The sequence below is a fragment of the Melanerpes formicivorus genome, unplaced genomic scaffold (assembly GCF_026170545.1).
Source record: "Melanerpes formicivorus ecotype bairdi unplaced genomic scaffold, bMelFor1.0.p_v2 SCAF_11, whole genome shotgun sequence".
In the NCBI taxonomy this organism is placed as follows: domain Eukaryota; kingdom Metazoa; phylum Chordata; class Aves; order Piciformes; family Picidae; genus Melanerpes; species Melanerpes formicivorus.
Genome location: NW_027142363.1, coordinates 13,745,171 through 13,762,215, shown reverse-complemented (window position 1 = coordinate 13,762,215; position 17,045 = coordinate 13,745,171). Strand labels below are relative to the sequence as shown.

At 43.4% G+C, this 17,045-nt stretch overlaps 1 protein-coding gene across 2 annotated transcripts in view; it reads left to right on the top strand.

Moving 5' to 3' along the window:
• The first annotated feature begins 1,503 nt into the window (after window positions 1-1,503).
• Window positions 1,504-17,045, top strand: part of HLCS (holocarboxylase synthetase) — a 126,834-nt gene continuing 111,292 nt past the window's right edge. The window contains exons 1-4 of one of the 2 annotated variants that reach the window (XM_068144595.1): window positions 1,504-1,749; window positions 5,709-5,861; window positions 9,971-10,133; window positions 12,681-13,630. In XM_068144595.1, the coding sequence (XP_068000696.1) occupies window positions 1,516-1,749; window positions 5,709-5,861; window positions 9,971-10,133; window positions 12,681-13,630 (1,500 nt within the window). In that variant the 5' untranslated portion in view covers window positions 1,504-1,515. Of the gene's footprint in view, window positions 1,750-5,708; window positions 5,862-7,638; window positions 7,745-9,970; window positions 10,134-12,680; window positions 13,631-17,045 lie in introns of those variants that run through there. The other variant, XM_068144596.1, reaches the window with a different exon arrangement.

Below are 17,045 nucleotides of genomic sequence, written 5' to 3'. Positions count from 1 at the left end.
CCTGGGAGGGGGAAACCAAGTCCCTCTCTGTTCACCTGGATCAGGTTTCTTTTGTCCCGTGGGGGAGCAGGGCCCTCGCAACCCTCCTCCAGGATGGGTGTAACCCAGCACAACGCTTTTCCGTGACTCCTAATGACAAGGTCAAATGCAACAAACACTGTAACAAACCAGTCTCCATAGTGGAAACATTGAGTTCAGTTGCTTGTATTGCATCCATGCTACAGATTACACTGTGTGTGATGTACAGAACTGACGGGCACATCACACAACCCCTGATCGCATCATGGATCTCTTGGGTGCATCTGAACCCATTACCCATCAGGATGGCATTAGCTTTAGAGAGCAGAAGCTGCAGAATTCCTTGAAACACTGTGTTGGCTGATCTCTAGTGGTGTTCTTCAGGGTTCAGTATTGGGGGCTAATTCTCCTTAATATCTTTATCAATGATCTGGATGAGGGAATTGAGTGCACCCTCAGGAAGTTTGCAGATGACACCAAACTGGATTGCAGTGTTGATTTGCTTGAGGATAGGAAGGTTCTGCAATGAAATCTAGATAGACTTGATCAATGGGCCAAGGTCAGCTTTATGAGGTTTATCAAAGCCAAGTGCTAGGTCTTGCACTTCTGTCACAAGAACCCTATGTGATGCTATAGGCTTGGGGCAGAGTGTCTGGAAAGTTGCCCAGCAGAAAAGGACCTGGGGGTGCTGTTTGACCGCCAGCTGAATGTGAGCCAGCAGCGTGCTCTGGTGGCCAAAAGGCCAACAGCATCCTGGCCTATATCAGGAATAGTGTGGCCAGCAGCAGTAGGGAAGTGATCAAGCTCCTGTACTGATGAGGCTGTACCTCAAATATTGTGTTCAGTTTTGGAGCCCTCACTACGAGAATGACATCGAGTTGCTGGAGCATATCCAGAGAAGGGCAACAAAGGTGGTGAAGTGTGTAGAGAACAGGTCTTATTAGGAGCAGCTGATGGAGCTAGGATTGTTTAGTCTGGAGGAGGCTGAAGACAGACCTCATTGCGCTCTGTGACTACCTGAAGGGAGACTGTAGTGAGGTGAAGGTCGGTCTCTTCTCCCTAGTATCAGGTGATGAGAGGAAATGGCCTCAAGCTGCAGAAGGGAGGTTTAGATTGGGTATTAGGGAAAACTTCTTTACTAAATAGATGGTCAGAAATTGAAACAGGCTGTCCAGGGGGGTGGTGAAGTCCCTGTCCCTGGAAATGTCTAAGAAACACATGGACATGGCACTTCGGGACATGATTTAATGGCCATGGTGGTGTTAGGCCGGTGGTTGGACTCGATAATCTTGGAGATCTTTTCCAACCGGAGCAATCCTTTGATTATACCAAGTGCCCTGAGGCTCCCCGCCGGCGTTTGAAAAGGGAAGGGCGCCGAGCGCGCGAGGCCTCCAGCCAATCAGAGCGGCCGGCCGGCTCGTCCAACCGGCTCGCCTCTTTCTGTTTGGGGCAGGCGCGGGGGAGGGGTGAGGTGGAAGGAGGAGGGGTGTGTGCGCCATGCTGATCACGCTCTGCTACCTCTACCTATGGGCGCGCTGGGGGCCTTGCTCGGCCGCGCTCATCCGCCGCACAGTGCGCCGCCTCCACCGTTCCCCTTACTCCTTCACCTTCTGCTGCTGCGCCGGCGGCGCCCCGGCCCCCCCTGCTCGGCAGCTGCACATGCAGGTGCCGCCCGAGGAGCGAGTCTGCCTCAGGATAGGGAACAAAGTCTTTTTCACGGACGAGACGCAGGTACCGCCCCTGAGCCGTGGGCTCAAGCCTGGGAGGCGCTTCACCTAGCGGTGGCTTGGGCCGCTCTGGCAGCGAAGCAGGCGTGCCGGCGGCTATCGTCCCTATTACCGTGGCAACGCCGAGCTGCCTTCTCCGCCTGGTGCTGGCGGAACTACGCGACCCTCCCCGCCCCCGCCTCCGCGCCTGGCCGCGCCTCCTGCAGCGGGAGGTGGGAGATGGGGTTTGTGGTGGGCAGAGGTGGCGGAGCCCGAGGGAAAGGGAAGCCGCGGTTGCAGTGCTCGGGGCTGCGCTTTCTCGTTCGGCGTGTGACAGCGAGCTTGTCAGCAGCGGTCTGAGACTTGTCCCTGAAAAATAACTTCTGTAGCTTCCCGGGCCTGTCACAGCGCAACTTATCTTAGATAAGACCCAGGTAATTGCTTTGGTAAAAAGTACAGTTGTAGTTGGATCTCCTCACTAGTATATAGCCTGTCGGCTTAGGGAGTAGGCTGAGATTTATTACTATATGTCTGTGATATGCAGCTTTATTAAGTACAGCTATAGCAATAGAATCACGTAGGAGAACTTGTTAGTATTTCCGTAATTGTAACATGCTTTTAGCACATATAAGCCTGTAGTCTAAAGATATATGCTGTGTTTCTGCACTCAGCGCATCGGAGATTTAAAACGCAGTCGAATCTCAATTGAGCTTTTGGTTCAGGAAGAGCTGTATGCTTCTTCAGATACAAAACGTTGTTTCAAGTGAGGAAAATGACATCAAAACCACGCTCTGTGAAAATCACTGTTGTGCAGATGTACTGTAAGGGAGGAGGGTGGGGTGAGCCTGTGGTAGCCCGTGACAGTGGGAAAAATGCTGTGCCTCAAGTTTCACTTGCCATCTCATGAAAAACTGAAAGCTCACTTCTGATTTTCAGGTTTAGAAGTGGAATTCCTCTGGCACCCACTCTAAATTATGTGAAATTATTTAAATGAATGTTGGATTTGTCTAAACTTGTCAATTCATGTGGATGAGAATTTTCCTGTTCTCTCTTTTTTGGGTGATTTATACGTATGTTTGTGGAAGTTACTTTGCTTAAGTAAGTTATTTTACTTAAATACGTGTGACTGAGATGTATTTATGAAACATGTCACTGGCTAGGTGCTACTCTTTAAGAAGCAGAGAAGCTTTTCCAATTCAGTGGGCAAAGAGCATATTTTTGGTGCAATGAAAATAAGATCACAAGTGCTAATGGAGTTTGTTTAAAAATAGCCAGCTTCTTTCACACTTAAAAATGATGGTGAAAGTCTCATAATCTCTGACAGGAAAGGTAAAATACTTAATTCACATTTTGATAAGGCTCTTAAAACCAAAATCAAATAATTATTCATGTGTTTAGAGGAATTCTCCCTCAGTCAGCCTGGAGCATTGTGTTGTAAATAATATTTCAACTAATTTATGCTGTGTTTTCCTTCCCTTCTGCTCACTTTTGAAATAGCTTCTCCTCCATCCTTGCACAGTAAGAACATTTTTTCTTCTGTCAGCAATGTTATGTGTGCAGACTGATTTTATAAGCTTGTTAGTTTATCTGTATTATTGGGAGTTAGGAAGCCCTTAGGGAACTGTAGCTTGGCTTTAAGCTTGGCATGGAGTCAATGTTGTTATTCCAAATACGTTTGTCTCTTAAAAATATGTATCAAAAGTTACTAGTTGCATTTGACTTTCATAATCCCTGTGGAAGCTGCCAGGCTCAGTAGGGTGGCATATAAGGCCGCTGATCTGGCTGCACTAAAGATAGAGGCAGCATCACTGGTGCTGTCTACATCATCTGTGAACACAGTAAAGAGAAGATAGTTAGCGTGCTTTTTCAGCTTCTAGGGAGCTAGCTAAGATAATTTGCTTTCTGAGTAGGTACAACTGGCTCAGAATTGTAATCAGTAACTTTGTTAGATAAGATACTAGCAAGCCATAAGTGGTAACCTGTAAAGTTTTGTTTGAGCTTTAATCAAATTGGATGCTTAAGATAATACAAAGCTTTATGAGTTCAGTTCACTTTCCTGTGGAAGGCAGCAGTGTTTACTCTTGCAGTTTCTGTTTTCAGTAAAGCACAGAAAGTTAAGTCAATCTATCCCCACGGATTTAATATTGTGTAGTTTCATTTTAGATGTGGACTGATGCACACATTTAGTGTGATACAGAGAAATCCTCTCATGTTTCTACATAAATTTACTGAAGGTGCAAAGCATGTATTTCTCATATAGTAGTAGCAACATACTTATTTCTAATCTTTGCCACTTTTAAAATATGGCAGAAAAATAAAGTTCAGTGCAATATCCATGTAAAACTTGATGTAATATTGTGTGGGATCAGATTATGCATTGAGAAGCTTTGAGCTGCTTAAAACTGGGGGTTTTTTGTCTACTCATTCCAGCTATTGAGCATTATTTAGTCATTTGTGAAGACAAGAGAGAACCATATTTAATGCAGGTTTAATGCAGGAAATGTTTGTACAAGTGAACCTTATGGACAAATTAATTTTGAATGAGTTGCAGCATTAACTCTAAACTTCGAGTAACATGCTGAAGGAGTAAGCTTGCTGCAAATGAACAGAATAGAATAAACCAGGTTGGAAGAGACCTTCAAGATCATCGTGTCCAACCTATCATCCAACACCACCCAACCAACTAAACCATGCAACCAAGCACCCTGTCAAGTCTCCTCCTGAACACCTCCAATGGTGGTGACTCCACCACCTCCTCAGGCAGCCCATTCCAATGGGCAATCACTCTCTCTGTGTAAAACTTCCTCCTAATCTCCAGCCTAAACCTCCCCTGGTGCATCCTGAGACTGTGTCCTCTTGTTCTGGTGCTGGTTGTCTGGGAGAAGAGACCAACCTCTGCCTGTCTACAACCCCCCTGAAGGTAGTTGTAGAGAGCAATAAGGTCATCCCTGAGTCTCCTCTTCTCCAGGCTAAGCAACCCCAGCTCCCTCAGCCTCTCCTCATAGGGCTTGTGTTCCAAGCCCCTCACCAACTTTGTTGCCCTTCTCTGGACAGGCTCCAGCAAGTCAACCTCCTTCCTAAACTGAGGAACCCAGAACTGGACACAGTACTCGAGGTGCAGCCTAACCAGTGCAGTGTATAGGGGCAGAATGACCTCCCTGATTTTTTTCCCCAAAAGTACCTTCTCCTTTTATTTCAAACATTTTAAAAAAGATTTTTCAAATGGCTTATTAGAACTGCCTTTATATAACTGGCTTCACAGAGGAAGTCCTGAAACTTTGTAAATTACATCTAAAAATTAAACCTACTGAGTATACAGCTCTTGGATCACCTGTGTCTCATAGGTTGGTTGGTCTTTTGGCAGATGGGTGTAGAGAGAGCATGTATGACTTAGCAGTGGGGCTGTGTGCTTCCTTGAAGATGTTCAATCAGAATGAATGTTGCTCCCAGGGAGAGGGGCTACAGTGACTGATCAGGCAGATTGTGTGTCATGACTGCTTTCTCAATCCCTGCTAAGCAGCAGACAGTGCCCTACAGCTATGACAACTGAGACAGCAGGACCATGGGTTTGTGTGGTCAGGTGAGGAGCAGGAAGGAAGGGGCGAGGAGAACTGCAGTGTGAGTGGGAGAGGAAGGTCAGGTTGAATGAGTGATATTGTCAGTGGCAAATGGCCCACAATAGGCACTGCCAGTGGCATAGTGGTCTTGCAGCCCACTTGCTTATTAACTTTTCCTGTAAATCCAAAAGCTGGAGTCTGAATTGGCTTAAAAGCTTGTTTGTCACTTTTAGCTGTATTTTTATGTGTTCCTGATAATGGCTCAGACATTTTTTCTGTTTTTCCTAATGAGGAGTATGAATTGGTAGAGACCATTCATTTAAGGTTTAAGGGTCAGGTTTTAATTTAGGCTGAGCATAAAGTAAAAATGAATTATTAAATCAGATGCTTGCTCTGCAGACTTATTTTTCTTTCCTTTCTTTTGCAGTTCCTTGATGACTTAAACAGATGGAGTCTGCTTCTCATTTCTCCATTTATTTATCCTGATAAATTACTTAAAGCAGAACATATAGCTTTTGTGACAGAAAGCATTTCAGCTCAGACAGATAATTTGCAGAAAGCACCTGGCTCTTCAAAAGAGGTAAGTAGTTGTTGTTTCTTGTATAGAAAGCATCATAGATGAGTCATTTGGTGTGTATGAACCTAAAATATTTGAAAGAAAAATAAATCAATGGCAGGTAGACTTTGTATATTTATAATGTTGTTTTGGGAAAAAGGTTAATATCTTCATTGAAATGAGTCACTGTTAGTGCTCCAGATTGATTTTTATGTTCCAAAAAGACACTTGTCTTTTTATTAGCACACTGTTTTGCCTCTGGATAGGAACTGCAGGATTCCATTGGGGCTTTGGATAAGGTGTGTATGGTTAGATACACTGAATAGAAAAAAAGTACTTGAAAGCTGTCATACTAAGGCAGACCAGAAGTTCATTTAGCTCAGCATCCTGTGTCTTGACACTAGCTGCAACAAATGTCTTAGAATATACAGAACAAACATATGTTGAGATTTCTGAAAAGGTCTTGAAGCCCTCAGCCAAGTGGTTGCTAAAAGTTATGATTGAAGTAGAGGTCTTTCTGGGGAGCTTCTTTTCTTTGTGGTTTATAGGTACAAGTTTAAGTATTATGTATCTGGATAATTTTGTCAGTCTGCAGAGGTAAGGCCAGAATCAAGCTTCTAATTTTGTTGCTTTTCTGTAAAATGCAATGGAGGAATGGCAACACATTTTGATTGGAATTCTGTACATGATGTTTGCCTTTTAATGCATGATACTTCACAAGATGTTATTGAGGCATCCGGAGATAATCAATTAAACTGAAGTCCTTATGGCAAATAGGGAATGTTCATATTGTAGATACTTTGAAACCTACAAAGTTGTATTCTCCATTACCATACTGAAACTGTGAAGATGTGGATTTGAAAGATGATGTTCTAATCCTTGAAGCCATTGTGCATAAAAATAGTATGCAGAGCTGTCAAAATTTAGTATGACCCTGAAATGATGTCCTTAAAAGTTGTTAGGTTTATAACTCTCTTGTCATGTGAGAACGGTTTGCTGCCTAGATGCCTCAGCTGGAATGCAGGTCTTAAGGGGCAGAAAGGTTTTAACCCAAAGCAAGAGCTGAATTTACCTGGCAGAGAGGAAGAATCTTCTAAGTCATACAGGTTGTCACAGTTCCTTTCTAAGGCAGTCAGTTTTGTGTGCTGTAGTGAAGTGGACAGAATGGATCTCATTGCCTGCTGGAAAGAGGAGAAATGGAAACACGTACTAGGATATCACTGGATATGCAGTAATAAAACCTCTAGTTCTGTCACTGGGGTATTGTAAAATGAACAGAGCCTTCCCATTATTAAACAGGCTGTGCTACAAGCTGGGATCACCACCTGAGGGCAGTTGATGTCTTCCTGAATGGTCCCTGCTTAGCACCTGAAAGGGCCATCTGTCATTCTTGCTTTTTGGCATCTCACTTCAAGCTCCTTTTTTGGAGTTAAAGGAAACCTATCACATACACATGTGTTTGTGGCCTGTGCATTTCCTTGGATAAGGAAAATATATTTTCTAGGCCACTTGTTCTGGGAGATGATCCAGGAATCCTGTGCTGGAGTGAACATTGAGAGCAAAGTGGTTGGTCAATAGTCTTATCTTACTTGAGTGCAGGAGCAGAAGGACAGATTGGACATGGGCACAATTTCAGATTTGTGCTTGCTTCACCCTCCCTGGAGGACTGTAAATTCTAGAACAGAGCATGCTTTTGGGGCATGTTAGTCTTTGCCCTCTAGAAGAGTGATGTCCAGATGAAGTGTTGCATCAGACAAAATTGTTATCTCCTTGAAGCTCAGTGTGTGAGGTTTAGAGACACTGCAACTTGTTGAGAACCCGGCAACTTTTTTTGCTGGAGCCTTCTGACCCTGCTTCCACTGGCCTCGTGTTTCCTTGGAGCACACAGGAAATAGCCACATTACCTGGTTTGTAAATGGTTTTATTGCTTTTAGATGGATTCTGCAGTCTTACAGACTCTACTTCTAGGAGATAAACTCGATAGGATACCTGCTGTGTTCTCTGTGTTGTCCTGGGGGGCACCTGGGGAGTGCTGGGTCAACTTAGACAGGGGACTTTGCACATTCTTTAATAACTAATGTATGAATAACAATGCAGACATTTTCCATTCTCATTTGATTTGTCAAGCCTAAAAGTGATAGTCCAGGTAAAAGACCAAAACCGAAGAGGAAAAGGATAGCTGTTTTATTTTGTTTGTCATTCTTCCCTCAAGGCAGCTGGTTTGGGCAGCTCTGTCTGACTTAGTTGCAGACTTCCTCAGTGACAGCAGGGCAAAGTCTGACTGATGCCCCAGTTACAGTAATGCAAATCTATCAGGGTCTAGTGTAACTATTTTCCTCTGCTTTGAGGACAAGCTAAGGTAACTGGTATTGTTCAGCCTGGATAAAAGAAGACTCTGTGGGGGACCTTATAACTGCCTTCCAATACCTGAATGGAACCTACAGGAAGGCTGGAGAGAGACTTGTTTACAAGAGTGTCCACCAGTAGGACGAGGAGAAATGGATTAAATGGAAGGAGAATAGGTTTAGATTCAATCTTAGGAAGAAATTCTTCGCTACAAGGGTGGCAAGACTCTGGAATGGATTGTCCAGAGAGGTTGTGAATGCCCCCTTCCTGGACACCTTCAAGGCCAGGTTGGATGGGGCCTTGAGTATCCTAGTGTAGTTGAGAGGCAACTAAGTCTGTGGCAGGGAGTTGTATTAGATAATCTCTAAGGTCTCTCCCAGCCCAGGCCATTCTATGATTTTGTTCTGCTTCAGAACTGGTCAATACTAGTGTGTCCAGAAATATATTCTGTAACTCTGGAGATGGTATTTCTTTGTGGTACAGTCATGCAGGCAGAAACTTGCTGCTGTCGTTTTTACTACTGAGTGGTTACATCCAGGAGTTCAGGATCTGAGTTATACAGCTGTTCGAGTTTGAGGCTGGCTTTCACCAGCCGTGTGTTCTGATGTGGCTAGTTTGAAGCCATTACTTGCTCTTGTGTTATAGATCTGGAGTTTAACCAGAAAGTTAAAGCCAGCAGCTAACCTTGTGGTAAACACCAACACACCACCTACACACTGATGCCTTTTTCTCTTTTAGAATCTGGGTTTGTTCAGTAAGAGTTAGTATAGGTGGTGCATCAGGAGATACCCAGGCAGTTTTCTGTTTAAACAACCAGAGGCTACCAACATGAGAATGGTCTGGGTGGTCTCATATGGATTCCTGTAATTAGAGACTGGTTTTGAGAATGACTTAAAAAGGAAGTGCAACCATTAAGGTTGTATGAAATCTCAGTTTCTTCCTTCTTCTTGCTCCCTTGGAAAATACCATGAAGTCAAAAATTGGAAACAGATTATTTTGAATATTATCTAAACCACTTAGCTAAATATATCTTGTAATCCACTGCAGTTGACAGCCTAATAAAGTTAGGATCAAGTGAAATGTTCAAGAGCTCACCAGCACTTTGTGCTTTTTATCAGCGTTGTTTTCAGATTTGTGCTGAAAGCTGTGTCTTAGAAATAAATACAAATAGAATTTTACTTACAGAATGTGATAATGCTCTCCTGTCATTTTATGTGTTGAAGCTTTTAATAGCCTTGATCTTTGGGAAAGATGTATTTGTACTCCCCATGTGCTTTCAATGCTTAATGTGGATATTGCTTTGAATCTTATAGCAGGTGTTGCTTGCTACGCAGCCCTTCCTCAGCAGGTTCTTTTGGTGGTAATCTCAAAGGACGCACATTTGTGTGAAAGGAACTGCCAGCTGAAAGACTTCTCTAGCTGGGATGTGTCTTCATGATACTGTTAAATGTAGTGCTTTAAACATGAGGTGTCAGAGGAACAAGTCTGAAAAGTGATTGTGCTGATTCCATATTCTGTAATACTCGTAGCTATGCTTCCTATTTATTGTAAGTAGTTTCTTTAAATTTGCTTCCAGTCCTTGGGTTTGCCATTTGTACTGTTTTGATTTGATAATGTCCCTCTGTTGGCTCTCTCTACTGTTGTTCTGCTTTTTAATAGCAGAATCTGTGGGGAAGAAAGAGCAGGTTTTATTTGTAGTTTATCTTGCAGATTCATAGTACTGTTGATATTGTGATACTTTTCCGTAACCTTTTCAAGCTGAAAAACATTCATGTGCTTCATTCTAGATTGTGAAGTGGTCAGACTATTGTTCACCATTGGCCTATAAATCTGGTGAGCCTTACAAGTTAATTGCTGAAGCAAGTGTAGATAATTTCAGCAACCTTGGAATAGCATTCATGGAAGACAGGCTTCAAATGGATAACGGAATGGTGCCACAGAAGATCGTTTGTAAGTATTTTCACAAGCTGCCAACTAGACTCGGTGCCATTGCTCACAGCCCTCTGAGCTCTGTCATTCAGCCAGTTCTCAATCCACCTCACTGTATCTGATCCATCCATTGGTATTGAAACAATACTATTGATCTCAGTCCACCTCATAGATGTGTTTGATGTGAAACTCTGTCTTGGTGGTGTTCTGCAAAATTATTCACGCAAGAAGGGAATGGAAGCTGCAAGAGTGCCCCAGTCATCTGCTTTTCAGTATGTTTTCTGGGTCATTTTGTTTAAGGCACTGTGAGCATGTGAGAACTGCTCTGGAACAGGCTGATTTGCTAGTTATTCCTTGTATTCTTAGCTCCCAGCTCTAACTGTGGGTAGATGTGTCTACTTTTCTACAGATCGAATGGAACTGGGTGTTGTGGTTTTTTTTCTGTTGGGCTGTAGTTTTTTTTTCAGTTGGTTGGTTTTGTTTGGAGGTTTTTTTTTAACTCCCATTTACTTGTGCCAAGCTTTTGTGTGCAGCCTTCAGCAAGAGACAAGGTTCAGTGTCTCTGTCTTACTCAACATAGTCACATTATTTGCTTATTTCAAAATGGTTTATTTCAGAATAGCAGCAAGTAACTTTCCACCCTGCCCTCCTTAAGAGATCAGTATTTTTCCAAAGATACTTCCCTTGTTTCATTTTGTCAATTGCTGGGGGCAGAGGAAGAGGCAAAATAACAAGGTGTCTCAGTCCAGGGAGGGAAAGAGACTCAGTTCTTTTGAATATTCCCGTGGTGTGAAATTAGAGGCACAAACAAGGCCAAAATATCAACAGCTAGACTATTTATTACATCAATAAAGTGGATGGATCAGAAGGGGAGAGAGAGAGAAAATAGAGAGGGAGAGAGAAAAGAGGAAAGGAATTATATTACCACACCCCGCACCCCCCAAGACAGTTTGAGTCTGTGGAGGAAAGGTGCTGCAGGAGATGTTGGGTCTATAGAGAAAGGGTGCTGAGGCTTTGGCTGTAGAAGAGAGGTGGTCCTCTGGGCAGCCTCTTCAGCTCCATGAGTTGCAGCAGGCGGAACTTAGGGCACGGAGAAGGGGGGCTCTGCTTCTTCCAGGCTCCGTGATGATGTCTCTGTCACTTTTCCTCTCCTGGTATTCTCTCCATTTTCCTTCTCAGCAGCATTGTCCTTCTCCTGTGTTTTTCTTCATCTGTGTTTTTGGTTCTGTGTTTTTCTTCTGCTGAGCCAGTAGTTGCTCAAGTCTTTTGTACAGTTTTTCAGTCCTTAGCTATGTGTTCAAGTAGTGTCCCTCTTGTCTTATGCATATTCCTGAAGGTGGAAGGTTGATTTTATCTTTGTTGAGTTACATCAGGAGAAACAAGCTTTTAGTCTCTCACTCAAGGTAACAGTGTGAGGCATTTATGAGAACTTCTTCACCTTCCCTTCCATAGACTATTGTTCTGTAAAGAGCACCTGGCTGGCACTGTAAACAATGCATATGTTTTACCTTTGTCCAATTTTCTTTTTTGCACTTAGAGTAATTGTTAGTTTGTTTCAGTGTGCCCTGTAAATATCAAATTTTGTGCTCTCAGTCAGACTTTCCTGAAACAAAGACCTGGACAAGCTGGTGAAGTGGGCTAGTGTGAACCTCATGAGGCTCAACAAGGCCAAGTTCAAGGTCCTGCACCAGGGTTAGGGCAATTTTTGGTATCAGTACAGGCTATGTGATGAAGTGATTGAGAAACAGCCCTGTGGAGGATGACTTGGGGGTACTGGTCAATGAAAAGCTTAACATAAGCTGCCAGTGTTTACTCACAGCCCTGACAGCCAGCCATATCCTGAGCCGTATCAAAAGTAGTGTGGCCAGCAGCTTGAGGGTGGTGATTCTGCCACTCTACTCTGCTCTGGCAAGACCACACCTTGGTACTGTGTCCGGCTCTGGAGCCCTCAGCACAGGAAGAATGTGGACCTGTTGGAGCGCCACAAAAATGATCTAAGGCTGGTGCACCTCTTCTACAAGAACAGGGCAAGTGAGTTAGGACTGTTCAACCTGGGGAAGAGAAGGCTGTGGGGAAACCTTTTTGTGGCCTTCCAGTACTTAAAAGGGGCCTATAAGAAAGATGGGGAAAGTCTTTTTAGGAGGGCCTGTTGCAGTAGGATAAGGGGTGATGGTTTCAAACTAAAGAGGGTAGATTTAGATTAGATACAAGGAAGATTTTTAAGTGCTAGTGTTTCACCACTCTCGTTGTAGAGTTTGCCCAGAGAGGTGGTAGAAGCCACATCCCTGGAAACAATAGCTGGTCAGGTTGGACAGGACTGTGAGCAGCCTGAGCTTACTGCAGGGGAGGGTTGGACTAGACCTTTAACAGTCTTTTCCAGATTCTATGGTTAGAGTAAATGAGTCGTGTTATGAATGCAAAATTACTATGTTCTTGGAGGGGTTAGGATTTGGTGCTATTATAGATGATTTGTACTGAAATTAAATCCTGCTGTGGTAGTGATACTCATCATAGCTCTTTTGAGTATCAGCTTTATAACCTGCTTTTCTTATTCTTTGACTCTTCCAGCTGTCCATTTACAAGAATCTGCTCTGAAGGAGTTGGCACAGGTGGCACGATCTGCAAAAGAGCAGAGTTTAAGCAGTACACAAATGGATGAAGTAACTCCTCCTGTGACTTCTGGGATTACTGTTAAATCAGGATTACAAGTGTCTGAGTCTTCAGGACGAGGTGAAGAGGAAAAATCCAAGCTACAGGAAGAAAGTGAACATGAAGATAAATCCAGCAGTCTGTCTGACAAAGAGATGGGTGCTGGAGAACACCATCACTTGCATCTTGCCAGCTGTCATGAATGCCTGCAGCTTGAAAACATTACTATCGAATCAGTCAGATTTGCTTCTGCAGAAAACATTCCAGAACTGCCTGATGAGCAGAATAGGAAACTAGAAGAGAAGAATGAAGACTGTCTAGTAAGAGAAATAAAGAGAGTAAACCTTGCTGGAAAGCCCCCTAACATATTGATTTATCTTGGCTCTGAAACTGCAAAAGTGAAATTTGAGCAGGTGAAATCAGTCCTTCAGGAATGCATTGATACAGACTGCTATACCATCTACCAGCTGCATGAGGAACAAGTTCTGAAAGCTCCATGGATTGATAATTCACTGCTGTTGATCATTGCCACAGAGAAGCCTATTTCTGAGGAGAACCACAAACAGTTTATTAAGTTTTTATCTAAAGGAGGGAAGATTCTAGGGTTTTCTTCATCTTTTACATTTGACGGCGTACAAATAAAGAGCAAAAACAATCTGAAGAAGACTGTTAATGAATTAGTGGTCTCTAAAATGGACAGCACTGAAATCAAGTTAAATCTTTTGGTCAGTGGCTGTGTCTTTGAGGAAGTGACAAAGGAAGATACTGGCAAAATTAAGACATTGAGTCAATTAAATAATGCTGATAAAGATACAGTTATTGTTCATCTGACTTATGGAGACAGTGGAGGGGAAGCCATTCTTTCTCAGGTACTGTGTCTGTGGAAGGATTAATTTGTTCTCTGCTACACATGGTTGTGGTACAGTGAAGAAGTTAATTTGTTCTCATTGCAGGATTTTGGGGTTGCTTGTCAAGGGGAGGCATAGATAGATGTCTCAGTTTAAGTACAAGAGCTGTGAATACAGAACGGTTTTCACTTGATCAGCCTGAAGCTTGAAGAATGGTAGCGAATGTAACTGCTGTTCCACTTACTTGTTTTCACTCTGTAACCATATACACATAGATCATGCAAGATCACATTAGGTGGTGTAGAGAGAGAGATTTGCATAGGAAGCAAGCATCTTCAAGAGCAAAGCCAACCTTTTCTGCCTGCTAGGAGTTGTGGAGTGATAGAGCTGTACATGTTGCAGATTTTGACAGGAAGAGCCAAGCTGTGGTGGACTCGGGGTGAAAGCTTACACTGGCAAGATAAAAAGCCAGACATAATTAAAAAAACACTAACTATCATGAAGCAGAGAGCCAGGCAAGGAAGTAAAGCACATCTTGCAAGGAACTTGAAAGATGTCTCCACTTCATGTTTAAGGTTAAGGTAGCTAGAATTTCTGTAAGTCTTAATTGGTGAATGAGGGAGTGTGGTGGTGAGAGAAAGTTCCATTCTCCCCCACACACAAAGAAACCATGGCTAGCTCAGTCAGAGAAGCAAAATGGATAAGAGCTATATTTACAAGCAGGATGAAATGCAGATGGATATGTACACAATATACAGTATTTACAATATATACAGAAACATACAGCAAAGAAGGTAATACAGAAAAATCTCCCTCCTCCAGCCAAGGAGGGTCCCCCCCCCATGCCCCCTCTCTCCCCCTACCTCCCTTTTTTCCCAAAAAGGGGTTAGAGAGAGAAAAGGTAATTATTAAGGAGGAAATTCTGTTAGCTCAAAGCCTATGCAAGAATTATTCTTATCTGTTAGTTCAAGATTAACTCCGTCCTGCACAGCTGTTGCTCAGAGAGAGACTGAAACAGGCTGAAGAAGACAGACAGACTGAGCTGACTGAGATTCAAACTGAACTAAAACTTTAAAGTTGCATTCTACCTATCTACCAATGAAACTCGTTTAGAATATCTTGTTTTCGTTATTATTCCAAAACATTCATCCAGAGTGTTCTAGCAACTGTTCCTTTCTTAAAGGCACAGCCTGAAACGGTCACAGGGAGTCACAGCCTCTATTAGTTGTTGCCTGCCATGTCTAGAAAAACTGCTGTACAATTCTTGATTGAGCAACTAACTGCATGATAAAGGTTAGTTTCTGCCATTGTTGCTTGAGGTCTGTGGGTTATTTTTTAGTTTGCTAGTATTGCTACCATTTACTCAGTTGTATTCTGTTTGCATCTTAGTGTTACGAATGACATGAACCATTTTATGGTTTCTTTAGCAGTTTTTTTAATTAAGGCTAATTTCTAGGTGAATGTTCATCACAGTATCACAGTATAACTTAGGTTGGAAAGGACCTCGAGGATCATCGAGTCCAACCTATCAACACAGACCCCATGTCTAGATCATGGCACCAAGTGCCACGTCCAGTCTCCTCTTGAACGCCGCCAGGGTCGATGACTCAACCACCTCCCTGGGCAACCCGTTCCGAATGACTCGCTCGGTGAAGAACTTCCTCCTCACCTCGAGCTTAAGCTTCCCCTGGCGCAGCTTGAGACTGTGTCCCCTTGTTCTGGTGCTGGTTGCCTGGGAGAAGAGGCCAACCCCTTCCTGGCTACAACCACCTTTCAGGTAGTTGTAGAGGGCAATGAGGTCACCCCTGAGCCTCCTCTTCTCCAGGCTGAACAATCCCAGCTCCCTTAGCCTCTCCTCATAGGGCTTGTGCTCAAGGCCTCTCCTCAGCCTTGTTGCCCTTCTCTGGACACGTTCAAGTGTTTCAATGTCCTTCTTAAACTGAGGGGCCCAGAACTGGACACAGGACTCAAGGTGCGGCCTAACCAAAGCAGAGTACAGGGGCACAATGACTTCCCTGCTCCTGCTGGCCACACTATTCCTAATGCAGGCCAGGATGCCATTGGCCCTCCTGGCCACCTGGGCACACTGCTGGCTCATATTCAGGTGGCTGTCGATCAGCACACCCAGGTCCCTCTCTGTTTGGGAGCTCTCCAGCCACTCCCACCCCAGCCTGTAGCTCTGCATGGGATTGCCGTAGCCAAAGTGCAGCACTCGGCACTTGGACTTGTTGAAAGCCATCCCATTGGACTCTGCCCATCTGTCCAGTTGGTCGAGGTCCCTCTGCAGAGCCTTTCTACCCTCTAACTGACTAACATCTGCCCCTAACTTGGTGTCATCTGCAAACTTGCTGATGACTGACTCTACCCCTTCATCCAGATCATCGATGAAGATGTTGAAGAGGATGGGGCCCAGCACTGATCCCTGGGGGATCATGATGTTGGCCTTTCTCTTCTATTATTTAAAAGAACCCTTTTATCCATCTGGAATGCATTTTTTTTTTCCTAAGTCTTGTGTTTTGAAACCTTGACATGTTTTCAGTCAGTAATATATGCTCCTAATTCAGTTTTTGGGGTGGGGTGGGGGAGGAGAGGCAAGGAGACTCTAGTATGCTGGAAACTTGCTTGTTTTGTTTGCCAAGCCTTCTTTTAGGCTTTAAACTTTTAATTATTTAACATTCTGAACCTAACAAACAGCTTAGAAGTTGGGGGGAGAAGTAGAGTCATGTGCAATGAACCAAAATCCTTTTCATTCCACTGAAGGACAATCATATCTTGGCAAATAGGTACCTCTCCAGTGTTACAGTATTGTGTTCTCTGTTAAAAGAACCCAACAACCAAATAAAACCCATACTCCCTCAAAAAGCTCAGTAAGAGATAAGTTCATGTGTTCATAATCTTTTTATTATTGTTGCTACTCTCTGCCTTTCTGGATAATGAGTAAGGAAACTTCCATGCCTGTGTTGAAGGTAAATGTTGGTCACTGGTTATTTAAATATTCACAGATATCTGGTTAAAGTTTTGGTGATAAAAAGGCTGATAGGAAGTACCAGTCACTTGAAAAAATATCTGGGTAGGTATCCTGTGCTACTAAATCAAGAGAGATTTTAGCCATATAGTAGTAAAATTCATAAAGTGAACATGGAGGCAACTTGCACATTTTGAGTTAGTCTGAGGAAGAGCAGAGGTAAGCATTTTCTTTGTAGAATGGCTGGTCACAATTATATCAACTTTCCTTACTCTGTGAGCAAGATTCATTTACCAGTATTCAAGCAGATGAGGAATATAATGGAGGCACAGCTGAACAGCTGAATAAACAAATATTCTAGGACCTACTTTTACCCAATATTTTAGTCACAGGAGAACTTTGAGGAGCCCAGAGCACTCCAATTTAACTGCTGTTGTATCAGGTAGCATGCACTCTTCTAGCAATTATGCA